The sequence below is a fragment of the Haliotis asinina genome, chromosome 1 (assembly GCF_037392515.1).
Source record: "Haliotis asinina isolate JCU_RB_2024 chromosome 1, JCU_Hal_asi_v2, whole genome shotgun sequence".
Classification (NCBI taxonomy): Eukaryota; Metazoa; Mollusca; class Gastropoda; order Lepetellida; family Haliotidae; genus Haliotis; species Haliotis asinina.
Window position 1 is genome coordinate 2,990,023 of NC_090280.1, and position 13,544 is coordinate 3,003,566.

The window sequence follows — 13,544 nt, forward strand, 5'->3', positions numbered from 1 at the left end:
AGTCACTATTATAGTACCGACCGCCAGTTCTGGGTCCAGGATTGCTTTCAACGTCACCCAACAAGACAACAAGCATACAAAAGTACACAAACATTCTGGCACCCATCCTGATACCCAGCGTTAGCGAAATAAAGGCAGTCTTCCAGCCACGTTTTTTCAATCTTTGACAAAACGTTTCAATGGTGGCCCTGCAAACATCAGTTGAAACTCCCATAGTACTCACTCATATCTGGCACGTCCTGACGCCAAATATGTGGCAGTATGTTCCCTACTTCTGGACTTTTACCAATTTTATTTTGGACACAACACACCCAGCTGTCAACACTGCTCGTTATTGCATGTTTACCCAACACATCAAAGTCAAGTTGCATATCATATCAGTTCAAGCCAATCGAAACAAACCTTAAGTTTTCACATTTCCAAATTTTCGCAATTAAAAGAATCTCGGATAATTGAAAATGTGTTTAAGATGTGCAACACAGATAGAATACCATTCATGGTTTGTTAACCCTTCACTCCTATGAATAGAGACCAATAATGCATGTAATGTAAACAATTGTTGTGAGCATGGTCAAAACCTTAAACACCCTCAAAATAAAACGTACTTTTCCACACTACAAACAGAAAACTATTTCACTACAGGACTGCTCGATGAATTAACAGGCGAGTGCTGTGTTTCACAATCAAGATTCAATCAACAGTGATATCTTAAATAAACTTTATCTGTTCTTGGCACGAAAACAGATGTAGATGAGGGCAGATACTATCTCTTACAGCATGAGTGGATAAAGCTATAACTGTTAGATATACTTTATCATTGTTAGTTATATCTTTAACCTAGAGGATTTTGTATTATCTCTCTTATTGAATAAAAACATGTTGCAGCACTTACTACTTGTTATTTGAAGAAAATACCTGGATTTAAAACATATGTTGGACATCAAAAAGAATAGATACCCACTAGAAACTGTAAATACCCACTTAGTTCCAGAAGAATGGGTTTCATACCCACAAGGCCAAAAGCTTAAATGGAGTTCTGCAATTTGTTTACTTAAACGGAAAAGTTTTTCAAGAATGGCCTCAGAAATGAAGCAGAAAAGGTAAAGACAGATATCTCTCCTAAACCGAGTAAACAAAGAATACTTCAACAATAAAATCATATTAGAAGATTTATTGATAATACTGATTGAGAAATAACTTTTTGGAAATTGTAGATCCACATATATGCATTAAAGATATGTACAAACAAGTAGGCCTCACCTCAAGTTTCCTACTGTCATATTAGCAGTGTGTTAGTACTTTTTTATATACTACACGTACACATGTCTTAATTAGCTTGATGTGTTCGTGTGTCCACCATCTGGTCACCTACCATCAGATGAGTGAGGATGGGGGTGTGTTTGTGTTTCTTTTAAAGATTACATATACTGTAGTGGAGTACAAATGTATAAATCATTAAATTTTATTGACATCGTCATAAATGAAACCCTATCATTAAAACTAGTCATTTCAACATTTAATTAGCTTAAATCAACCTTTTCGACAACAGATTACAATTCTCTCCCTGTCAGTGTTTCAATGGCAAGCAGGAGTGAAACAGATGCCTTTTGGGCAACTTTTAATCACTTGGCATTAATTAACCACACATTTTACAAGAATGAACTTGGTATTCCACTTAAGACTAACCACAAGTCTTTAATATGTAATTGTTAAAAGTGTACCAAGAAAGTTTCTTCTTTCTCTTAGTGCACAGGGTTGTGTACTGCCCAGTAGGGGTTGTGTACTGCCCAGTAGGGGTTCTATACTGCCCAGAAAGGGTTGTGTACTGCCCAGTAAGGGTTGTGTACTGCCCAGTAGGGGTTGTGTACTGCCCAGTAGGGATTGTGTACTGCCAAGAAAGGGTTGTGTACTTCCCAGTAGGGGTTGTGTACTGCCCAGTAGGGGTTGTGTACTGCCCAGTAGGGGTTCTATACTTCCTAGTAGGGGTTGTGTACTGCCCAGTAAGGGTTGTGTACTGCCCAGTAGGGATTGTGTACTGCCCAGCAGGGGTTCTATACTGCCCAGCAAGGGTTGTGTACTGCCCAGTAAGGGTTGTGTACTGCCCAGTAAGGGTTGTGTACTGCCCAGTAGGGATTGTGTACTGCCAAGTAAGGGTTCTGTACTGCCCAGTAAGGGTTGTGTACTGCCCAGTAGGGGTTGTGTATTGCCCAGTAGGGGTTCTGTACTGCCCAGTAGGGGTTGTGTACTGCCCAGTAGGGATTGTGTACTGCCAAGTAGGGGTTGTGTACTGCCCAGTAAGGGTTGTGTACTGCCCAGTAGGGATTGTGTACTGCCCAGTAGGGATTGTGTACTGCCCAGTAGGGGTTGTGTACTGCCCAGTAAGGGTTGTGTACTGCCCAGTAAGGGTTGTGTACTGCCCAGTAGGGATTGTGTACTCCCCAGTAGGGGTTGTATACTGCCCAGTAAGGGTTGTGTGCCCAGTAGGGATTGTGTACTGCCCAGTAGGGATCGTGTACTGCCCAGTAGGGGTTGTGTACTGCCCAGTAAGGGTTGTGTACTGCCCAGTAGGGGTTGTGTACTGCCCAGTAGGGGTTGTGTACTTCCCAGTAGGGGTTGTATACTGCCCAGTAAGGGTTGTGTGCCCAGTAAGGATTGTGTACTGCCCAGTAGGGATTGTGTACTGCCCAGTAGGGGTTGTGTACTGCCCAGTAAGGGTTGTGTACTGCCCAGTAGGGGTTGTGTACTGCCCAGTAGGGATTGTGTACTGCCCAGTAGGGGTTGTGTACTGCCCAGTAAGGGTTCTGTACTGCCCAGTAAGGGTTGTGTACTGCCCAGTAGAGGTTGTGTACTGCCCAGTAGGGGTTCTATACTGCCCAGTAGGGGTTGTGTACTGCCCAGTAGGGATTGTGTACTGCCCAGTAGGGGTTGTGTACTGCCTAGTAGGGATTGTGTACTGTCCAGAAAGGGTTGTGTACTGCCCAGTAGGGGTTGTGTACTGCCCAGTAGGGGTTGTGTACTGCCCAGTAGGGGTTGTGTACTGCCCAGTAGGGGTTGTGTACTGCCCAGTAAGGGTTGTGTACTGCCCAGTAGGGGTTGTGTACTGCCCAGTAGGGTTGTGTACTGCCCAGTAGGGATTGTGTACTGCCCAGTAGGGGTTGTGTACTGCCCAGTAAGGGTTGTGTACTGCCCAGTAAGGGTTGTGTACTGCCCAGTAGGGGTTGTGTACTGCCCAGTAAGGGTTGTGTACTGCCCAGTAGGGGTTGTGTACTGCCCAGAAAGGGTTGTGTACTGCCCAGTAGGGATTGTGTACTGCCCAGTAGGGGTTGTGTACTGCCCAGTAAGGGTTGTGTACTTCCAAGTAAGGGTTGTGTACTGCCCAGTAGGGATTGTGTACTGCCCAGTAGGGGTTGTGTACTGCCCAGTAGGGGTTGTGTACTGCCCAGTAGGGGTTGTGTGCCCAGTAGGGGTTGTGTACTGACCAGTAAGGGTTGTGTACTGCCCAGTAAGGGTTGTGTGCCCAGTAGGGGTTGTGTACTGACCAGTAGGGGTTGTGTACTGCTCAGTAGGGGTTCTGTACTGACCAGTAAGGGTTGTGTACTGACCAGTAAGGGTTGTGTGCCCAGTAAGGGTTGTGTACTGACCAGTAGGGGTTGTGTACTGCCCAGTAGGGGTTGTGTACTGACCAGTAAGGGTTGTGTACTGCCCAGTAAGGGTTGTGTGCCCAGTAGGGGTTGTGTACTGACCAGTAGGGGTTGTATACTGCCCAGTAAGGGTTGTGTGCCCAGTAGGGATTGTGTACTGCCCAGTAGGGATTGTGTACTGCCCAGCAGGGGTTGTGTACTGCCCAGTAAGGGTTGTGTACTGCCCAGTAGGGGTTGTGTACTGCCCAGTAGGGATTGTGTACTGCCCAGTAGGGGTTGTGTACTGCCCAGTAAGGGTTCTGTACTGCCCAGTAAGGGTTGTGTACTGCCCAGTAGAGGTTGTGTACTGCCCAGTAGGGGTTCTATACTGCCCAGTAGGGGTTGTGTACTGCCCAGTAGGGATTGTGTACTGCCCAGTAGGGGTTGTGTACTGCCTAGTAGGGATTGTGTACTGCCCAGAAAGGGTTGTGTGCTGCCCAGTAGGGGTTGTGTACTGCCCAGTAGGGGTTGTGTACTGCCCAGTAGGGGTTGTGTACTGCCCAGTAGGGGTTGTGTACTGCCCAGTAAGGGTTGTGTACTGCCCAGTAGGGGTTGTGTACTGCCCAGTAGGGTTGTGTACTGCCCAGTAGGGATTGTGTACTGCCCAGTAGGGGTTGTGTACTGCCCAGTAAGGGTTGTGTACTGCCCAGTAAGGGTTGTGTACTGCCCAGTAGGGGTTGTGTACTGCCCACTAAGGGTTGTGTACTGCCCAGTAGGGGTTGTGTACTGCCCAGAAAGGGTTGTGTACTGCCCAGTAGGGATTGTGTACTGCCCAGTAGGGGTTGTGTACTGCCCAGTAAGGGTTGTGTACTTCCAAGTAAGGGTTGTGTACTGCCCAGTAGGAATTGTGTACTGCCCAGTAGGGGTTGTGTACTGCCCAGTAGGGGTTGTGTACTGCCCAGTAGGGGTTGTGTGCCCAGTAGGGGTTGTGTACTGACCAGTAAGGGTTGTGTACTGCCCAGTAAGGGTTGTGTGCCCAGTAGGGGTTGTGTACTGACCAGTAGGGGTTGTGTACTGCTCAGTAGGGGTTCTGTACTGACCAGTAAGGGTTGTGTACTGACCAGTAAGGGTTGTGTGCCCAGTAAGGGTTGTGTACTGACCAGTAGGGGTTGTGTACTGCCCAGTAGGGGCTGTGTACTGACCAGTAAGGGTTGTGTACTGCCCAGTAAGGGTTGTGTGCCCAGTAGGGGTTGTGTACTGACCAGTAGGGGTTGTGTACTGCCCAGTAGGGGTTCTGTACTGACCAGTAAGGGTTGTGTACTGACCAGTAAGGGTTGTGTGCCCAGTAAGGGTTGTGTACTGACCAGTAAGGGTTGTGTGCCCAGTAGGGGTTGTGTACTGACCAGTAAGGGTTGTGTACTGCCCAGTAAGGGTTGTGTACTGCCCAGTAGGGATTGTGTACTGACCAGTAGGGGTTGTGTACTGCCCAGTAGGGGTTCTGTACTGACCAGTAAGGGTTGTGTACTGACCAGTAAGGGTTGTGTGCCCAGTAAGGGTTGTGTACTGACCAGTAAGGGTTGTGTGCCCAGTAGGGGTTGTGTACTGACCAGTAAGGGTTGTGTACTGCCCAGTAAGGGTTGTGTGCCCAGTAGGGGTTGTGTACTGACCAGTAGGGGTTGTGTACTGACCAGTAAGGGTTGTGTACTGCCCAGTAGGGGTTGTGTACTGACCAGTAAGGGTTGTGTACTTCCCAGTAAGGGTTGTGTGCCCAGTAGGGGTTGTGTACTGACCAGTAGGGGTTGTGTACTGACCAGTAAGGGTTGTGTACTGCCCAGTAGGGGTTGTGTACTGACCAGTAAGGGTTGTGTACTGCCCAGTAAGGGTTGTGTGCCCAGTAGGGGCTGTGTACTGACCAGTAGGGGTTGTGTACTGACCAGTAAGGGTTGTGTACTGCCCAGTAGGGGTTGTGTACTGACCAGTAAGGGTTGTGTACTGCCCAGTAGGGGTTGTGTGCCCAGTAGGGGTTGTGTGCCCAGTAGGGGTTGTGTACTGACCAGTAGGGGTTGTGTACTGACCAGTAGGGGTTGTGTACTGCCCAGTAAGGGTTGTGTGCCCAGTAGGGGTTGTGTGCCCAGTAGGGGTTGTGTACTGACCAGTAAGGGTTGTGTACTGACCAGTAAGGGTTGTGTACTGCCCAGTAGGGGTTGTGTACTGACCAGTAAGGGTTGTGTACTGACCAGTAAGGGTTGTGTACTGACCAGTAAGGGTTGTGTACTGACCAGTAAGGGTTGTGTACTGACCAGTAAGGGTTGTGTACTGACCAGTAGGGGTTGTGTACTGACCAGTAAGGGTTCTGTACTGACCAGTAAGGGTTGTGTACTGACCAGTAAGGGTTGTGTACTGACCAGTAAGGGTTGTGTACTGCCCAGTAAGGGTTGTGTACTGACCAGTAAGGGTTCTGTACTGCCCAGTAGGGGTTGTGTACTGCCCAGTAGGGGTTGTGTACTGCCCAGCAAGGGTTGTGACAACAGTGAAGGAGTCTGCAAGTAATGGTACCTCCAAGTAATGGTAGTTTTTACACCCAGTCACATGTGAGGATCAATCAAGGCACTGCTCACTTACTAGCACAGTACTTTAGACAGCTCATCCACCTTGTCCTGTCATGTTTCAAAATGTACAGAAATTTGACATAAACGCAATAGGGCCTAAAATATGTTAAATTCACCATGCAGGCAGGTCTGGAGGCTGCTACCAAATAGTCTCTCTGACTCAGTATGTCTTGGACTGATATGTCTCATGAATATCTCAGCATAAATTCTGCTATAAAGCTGTTGAAAACAGTGAAACAAACATCGCCAAACACACGACAATACTCTACTTCACAATTACACTATCAGCAGTTATGTAGTGTGTGCTAATTTCTATTAGTCATGCACATCCTATCCATCCTTCCTATTCATGTTTCCAGTGTTGATACATGTTATCATGTTTCCTGTGCCCTAGCACAGTGAGGCAATGGAGGGGGGAAAGCAGGACGACTGATGACCATCAGATATCTAGGTTAACACCATGGGGAAACTAATGACTATATATATATTGTGCTGTTTATATGACATAGATTACCTATGCTATGTCATACTGATTGTGGCAAGAGAAATGTTATATGCTTCTGAATGACTTTCCAATATGTATATAGTGGTCGTCAAATGAGGCATGGTAAAATGATCCATTCATAATTTGACCTGGACGTTTTGTTTCAATGTGTGGCCAACATTCTGAAGTTCAGTTTACCAGGGGTGCAAATATTCATGCAGGGTGGTCAGGGACACCCTGACAGACATGGGCAGCACTGGCTCCTCTGATTCAACAATCTGTGCAACTGAAAATCATTGTATCTTGTTCTACCAAGTAGAGGGCCCAGATTTTTTAGCTCTCCTTAGCACTAAGATAGTCATAAGTTAATGTTATTGTAAGGCAGTTACAAGTATCTTAGTGCTAAGAGAGCTTCAAAAATCTACGCCCAGAAGTACAGTAATATATTGATTGATTTTCTGTTTTCACAGGTTTTGCTACTTTCTTTCTTGGATCTGACCAATTTTATTCTTGATTTGCGAATAACAAAAACAAATTGATTTTCCCCTCTCATAAAATCAAATCCTTATGTTTTCATTGGCCAATACCATAAACTGAAAAGAAAATTTTTAATTGGTTTATGTTCCATGCTTCATAAAATCCCAGAAGTAAAATTCTTTTAATACTTAGAAGTGTAAATATCCAACACCTAGTTATATTAAGTGTGCATCTATAAGGCATACACAAAATAGTGAACATGGCCTGTATCATACATATTTAAAGGGGCACTGATGCGGAGCGAATAATGTTTCTCGCCAACTGCCTAATTACGAAACCAAACTGCAAATTGGTCAGCACCCGCTCCCTCGACCGTGATGGACAAAGGGACTGGGCTCCAGTCCACATTAGCAGCATTTCTTCACCTAAACAGTCAGGAGGCCGGATGCCCTTCATATGACATTATTAAAAAATAACAAAATAACAAAGTAACAAAATATCCCAGCAGTGTAGTCTTTTTCGGATGGCTGGATGGTATAGTGACTGATCCAGTTTGATCCTATTTCTGTTTTTTCACTTCGATATATAGTCATGTCATGTGAAAATATGATGTCTACATACACGTAGCAAGCCATTTGTTCTGAGTGTTAGCCCAGCTGTGATAGCAAATATCATACGTAAATTTTGGTAGCTATGGTAGCTACCCAGGCTTATTATCTATGATCATAAAAACACGCAGTTGATTTATTTGAATTTATAAGCTTAAAACAATGACTTTAGTATTGGTAGAGAAATCTGAAAATTTTCTTACGTAAAAAACTGATTACACCTATTTACCCAACTACACAGCAAATACCTGTATGTTTTTCTCATGTATCGAAGTTCCGTTGGTATCCTCAGAACACTTTCAGCCCATAAGTGCTTTCAGGCTGCATGCGACACAGAGATTACATCTTCCTTGCTGTTTGATGGTCTAAACCTACACGTGTTATTTGTCATCATTCTCTTGATCGTCAGTTAATGAGTTTATAACTGGTATAATTAGTGGTAACACCACTCAGGTTACTCAAGAAAGGTTCCCATTTGGCATTTCTCCTGTCTGGAGTAAATACTCATCATTATAAATCAAGGTCTGTTGTGGCAGATGTATTGTATGTTATGTAATATGTGCATGTAAGTGATGCAAGAGGGTTTATCAGCTGAGTTATCCAAACAAACATTGATCAAAGGATTAACCGATAACACACTGATTGATTAATTACTTGTATCTACTACAGCGGATTTGTCAAAAGGCAGTGTGTGTAGATGTACTGATCTATATTAACTACATCCTGTCTTAAGGTGTGAGTGTGAAAACAACATCCTCCCTTCAAAGAATTCAACACCATTGCGTTGATTGATTGATTGCTCATTATAGGTTAACTAAATTACTTAGAATGGCAGACATCATAAAATTAGTTGCCAGGTGTGCTATCTTGGGTGACCAATGAGAGGTTTGTCAGGTTTTCACCAAAGTGACAGACGCGAAACGATGTGTTCGCAAATTAGACAGTTGTAAGAAACACAACATAGAGCAGGATTATTTACCAGCTTCAGATGAATGGAACATCGTTCTTTTATGCGGATATTGATGGATACATTCCTTAACAAGGTAGTAGTCTGTTTTAAATTCATTATTTGCATTTGGTTTTAACTTAATTGTTGCAACATTCAGCAGAATCTCTATGAAAGAAAACACACCAGATCGCGTATGTGTGTGAAACAGGATCCACATTGGCAGTCTATACAATGTTTAAATGTTATAGTCATGTTAGAAATTTGCTATCAGTATAAGCAGACCGTGTGTTCTTTCATTAATCTTCAAATTCATACAAATATGACAATAAACTAATTAGGGTCGTGAGACAAAATATAGAGACGTACACTGGCCTCGTTATCTGTCCGTCCTAATAGTTTTTGACCATTTCTACCACTGGCAGATGATTAACCTTCAAAGTGTTTCATTTGTTTTCATAATACATTTGTTATGAAGTAAAAATGACTTCACTTTAGTTGATCTGTCTATAATTAAACTCTCAATTGCGCATATGGACTGCGCAGTAGAGGTCACGAACCAGTCACGAATTCTGGGATATCACCAGGGTACTCACGGGAGAAAAACAATAACAAAAGTTTACACCAGTCCACGGAAATCTCTCCGCATCAGTGCCCCTTTAAACCGTGACCATTGCACATGAGTTAAAAGAACTCAAATATTTCACATTTTAAATCATTTTTTACATTTCAGGAAAATTATTTTGTCTACCTCTTCTTAAACATTAGATTCTTCAACTACACACAACACGAATGTCAAGATGTAGACTTGTGTTACGCTTAAAGGGGCACTGATGCGGAGCGAATAGTGTTTCTCGCCAACGGTCTAATTACGGAACCAAACTGCAAATTGGTCAGCGCCCGCTCCTTCAACCGTGATGGACAAAGGAACTGGGCTCCTGTCCATATTAGCAGAATTTCTTCACCCAAAAGAGTCAGGATGCCCATCATATGCCATTATTTAAAAATATCCATGGTATTCCTTGTCTGATCGTAACAAAATATCCCAGCAGTGTAGTTTTTTTCGGATGCTTGGATGGTATAGTTACTCAATTTGATCCTATTTCTGTCTTTAACCTCGATATTTACTCATGTTACATGAAAATATGATGCTTGGATGGTATAGTTAGTCAATTTTATCCTATGATTACACGATGCCATTTAGAAAGTGGTCAAATGCAACATATGTCATATTTGGGATTTCACTTTCTTAGTAAAGTACAAATTCTAGTACTTTTTTCGGTTGAGTCCCATCCGGGATTCGAACCCGCACCCTCAGCACCCTATGATAATAAAAACACATAGTTGATTTATTTGAATTTGTAAACAATAAACGATGACTTTGCCTTTGGTAGAGAAATCTGAAAATTTTCTTACGTAAATAAAAAAACCCTTATTTCACCTATTTACCCAAGTACACAGCAAATGCCTGTATGTATTACTTATGTAACGAAATTCCGTTGGTATCCTCAAAACACTTTCGGCCCATAAGTGTTTTCAGGCTGCAAGCGACACAGAGATTACATCTTCCTTGCTGTAACTCGCGTTTGATGGTGTAAACCTACACGTGTTATTTGTCATCATTCTCTGGATGGTCAATTAATGAATTCATAACAGGTATAATAAGTAGTAACACCACTTTGGTTACTCAACAAAGGTTCCCATTTGGCATTTCTCCTGTCTGGAGTAAATACTCAACAGTATAAATTGAGGTCTGTAACGGCAAATTTATTGTATGTTATGTAATATGTGCATGTAAGTGATGCAAGAGGGTTTATCAGCTGAGTTACAAAAACAAACATCGATCAAAAGATTAACCGATAACACACTGATTGATTAATTACTTTTGTCAAAAGGCAGTGTGTGTAGATGACTACACCCTGTCGTAAAGTGCGATTGTAAAAACAACATCCTCCCTTCAAAGAATTAACCACCCTTGCGTTGATTGAGTGATTGCTCTTTATTGGTTAACTAAATTACTTAGAATAGCGGACATCATACAATTAGTTGCCAGGTGTGCTATCTTGGGTGACCAGTGAGAGGTTTATCAGGTTTTCACCAACGAATGACGTGAAACGATGTGTTGCTTTAGACAGTTGTGTAAGACACGCGACACAGAGCAGGATTATTTACCAACTGCAGATGAATGGAATACCATTTCTTTTACGTGGATATTGATGGATACGTTCCTGAACAAGGTAGTAGCCTGACATTGTTGCTATAAAATTAGTCTGTTTTACATTCATTATTTGCATTTTGTTTTAATTTATTTGTTGTAGCATTCAGCAGAATCTGTATGACAGAAAACACACACTAGATCGCGTATGTGTGTGAAATAGGATCCACATTGGCAATCTACACAATGTATAAATGTTGCTGTTATGTTAGAAATTTACTATGAGTATAAGCAGATCGTGTGTTCTTTTATTAATTTTCAGAATCATACAAATATGACAATAAACTAATTAGGGTTTAATATAGAGATGTACATTGGCTTCATTATTTTTCCGTCCTAAAAGTTTTTTTACCATTTCTACCACTGGCAGATGATTAACCTTCAAAGTGTTTCATTTGTTTTCATCATACATTTGTTATGAAGTAAAAATGACTTCACCTAGGTTGATCTGTCTATAATTAAACTATCAATTGCGCTTACGGAATGCGCAGCAGAGGTCACGAACCAGTCACGAATTCTGGGATATCATCCGGGTACTCACGGGAGAAAAACAATAACAAAAGTTTACACCAGTCCACGGAAATTGCTCCGCATCAGTGCCCCTTTAATAATTGCCGTGTAAAGAGGTTTAAAATTCCTCCTTGAACCAGTAAAATGGACCACAAAGAAGTCTAAAATATTCAACAGTATATTGATTAACCCATGAACAACTGATTCACAAATCTGACATATTTACTCACCTGATTCTTGACATTCCAGGTGAGACCAGATATAGACTGAAGGTTGTAAACAATGACACCAGTTGAGTAGGCAAGCACAGTCGGTTATAAAACATTGATATGGTAGACAGTAGCCAGGAGGTCCTATACAGTCAAACCCTGCATCGCATTCCAGGTTCATTCATTTCTAGCCGAGAGCCGCGATGCGGTCCTATACAGTCAAGACTACTGTCTCCCACATCAATGTTTTATCGCGATGCATCGCGATGCAGGATCAAGTCATCGCGGCTTTCGGCTACAGCATGTCTTGACTGTATAGGACCGCATCGCGGTTCTCGGGTAGGTAAACAGCTGTGTATAAACCGTGTACGTCTCGTCACATAACTCAACAATCATCCTTTGTATGTGCACAGTTATCAAGCATTCTAGTAAGTTGCGTCATTATCCGCGAAAACAAAAAACACCACCATCGAGTACCATCACCCTTAGTCAAAACAAACAAGCCAGTCAATGGCTGGTCACTCTAACGTGCTATCTCAAAAGGCGTGCCGCTAAAAATACTAGTAATTGCCATTCATGATGCGAGGTGCGAGCCCAAACACACACTCAAAGCTTTAAGCTTTGTGACCCATGATAACTATAGCCAGGGAGGCTACACAGATTATCCCTGCTACTACTATTAAGATTTTTTAAAAATCACACACTCGTAACAGTAGAATCTAGTTTTGTTTTTGTACCATTATTATTAGGCAGGTTAAGGGTTACGCTTTAGAGCCGAATAATCACACCGAATAATTGCCCAAACCATTACGCTTCTCAGTTGATTGGTCTCACTAATGCCCTGCACAATCAAACTCATTCAGCACTGAATCTTTGCCACCTAAAGACAGTTGAGACTGACGCTGTAAGATCAAGGTTAGTGTTCATTTAATTAAAGTAATATTGCATATCAACAGGCGATATTAACAGGCAAGTGGGGATGATGACCATACATAAAAAATAACGGAGCAAATCCAGTTCACTCAAGCCTTGTGCGGTTTTACACATCTACTACAGGTCCAACGTGGGCTTTCCTGTTCTTCTTGCTGTCCATTTGGAGGGTCCCGAGCATATTACACAACGTCCTGTTGAAACGCTCGTACATTCCCTCTCCCATGGGGTGATATGGAGTCATTCTGGACTGCTTGATCTATAACGAGGAACATAACTCTTGCATTAACTTGCTCGTGAAATCAGCTCCTTGGTCCGAATGAATGTGTTGAGGAATCTCATAATGGATCAGAAAAATTGTTGAAAAACACTTCTGCTGTTGTTCTTGCCGTCATGTTCCTGGTAGGGTATGCCTGGGCATAGCGCGTGAAATGATCCATGACTTAAAGCACATGTTCATGTCCTCCTTTAGATGGTTCAAGAGTAAGGAATTCCATACAGACAAGTTCTAGTGGCTGTGATGTCTGGATGCTGACAAGTGGTGCTCTTCCTCCTGTTGGCGTTTTCCCCCTGAACACTGAACACAATGCTGAACATGTTCTTCAACATCTTTAGTCACCCTGGCCAGTAAAACCTTTCCTTGATGAGCGATAAGGTCCTGTTTCTCACTGGGTGGCCGATGTTATCATGTAGACTCCTGAGGACGGTTGGACGGCATCTTGATGGAAGAACAAGTTGCTCCTGCGTTTCATCTGCTGTCTTGACTACACGATAAAGGACTCCTCGTTTCAACTCGAGATGATGGAAATGCTTGAGCAGCCTGGTCACACCTGGAGGTCCAGTGAACTTGGTCCTGTCTGGCTTGATTCTATTCTTTAGATGATCAGTGATGATTCCAAGTTCTTGATCCTTTGCCTGACAACTCTCATCACTGAT

General features: G+C 43.1%; 1 protein-coding gene across 1 annotated transcript; it reads right to left on the reverse strand.

Moving 5' to 3' along the window:
- Positions 1 to 4,698: 4,698 nt before the first annotated feature.
- Positions 4,699 to 13,217, reverse strand: LOC137286822 (dynein heavy chain-like). The gene is made up of 3 exons (XM_067819227.1): positions 13,145 to 13,217; positions 6,068 to 6,160; positions 4,699 to 5,591 (listed from the first exon to the last, which is right to left on the reverse strand). Exons 1-3 carry the CDS (start codon positions 13,215 to 13,217, stop codon positions 4,699 to 4,701), a joined length of 1,059 nt encoding a protein of 352 aa, XP_067675328.1.
- Between the last annotated feature and the right edge of the window lie 327 nt (positions 13,218 to 13,544).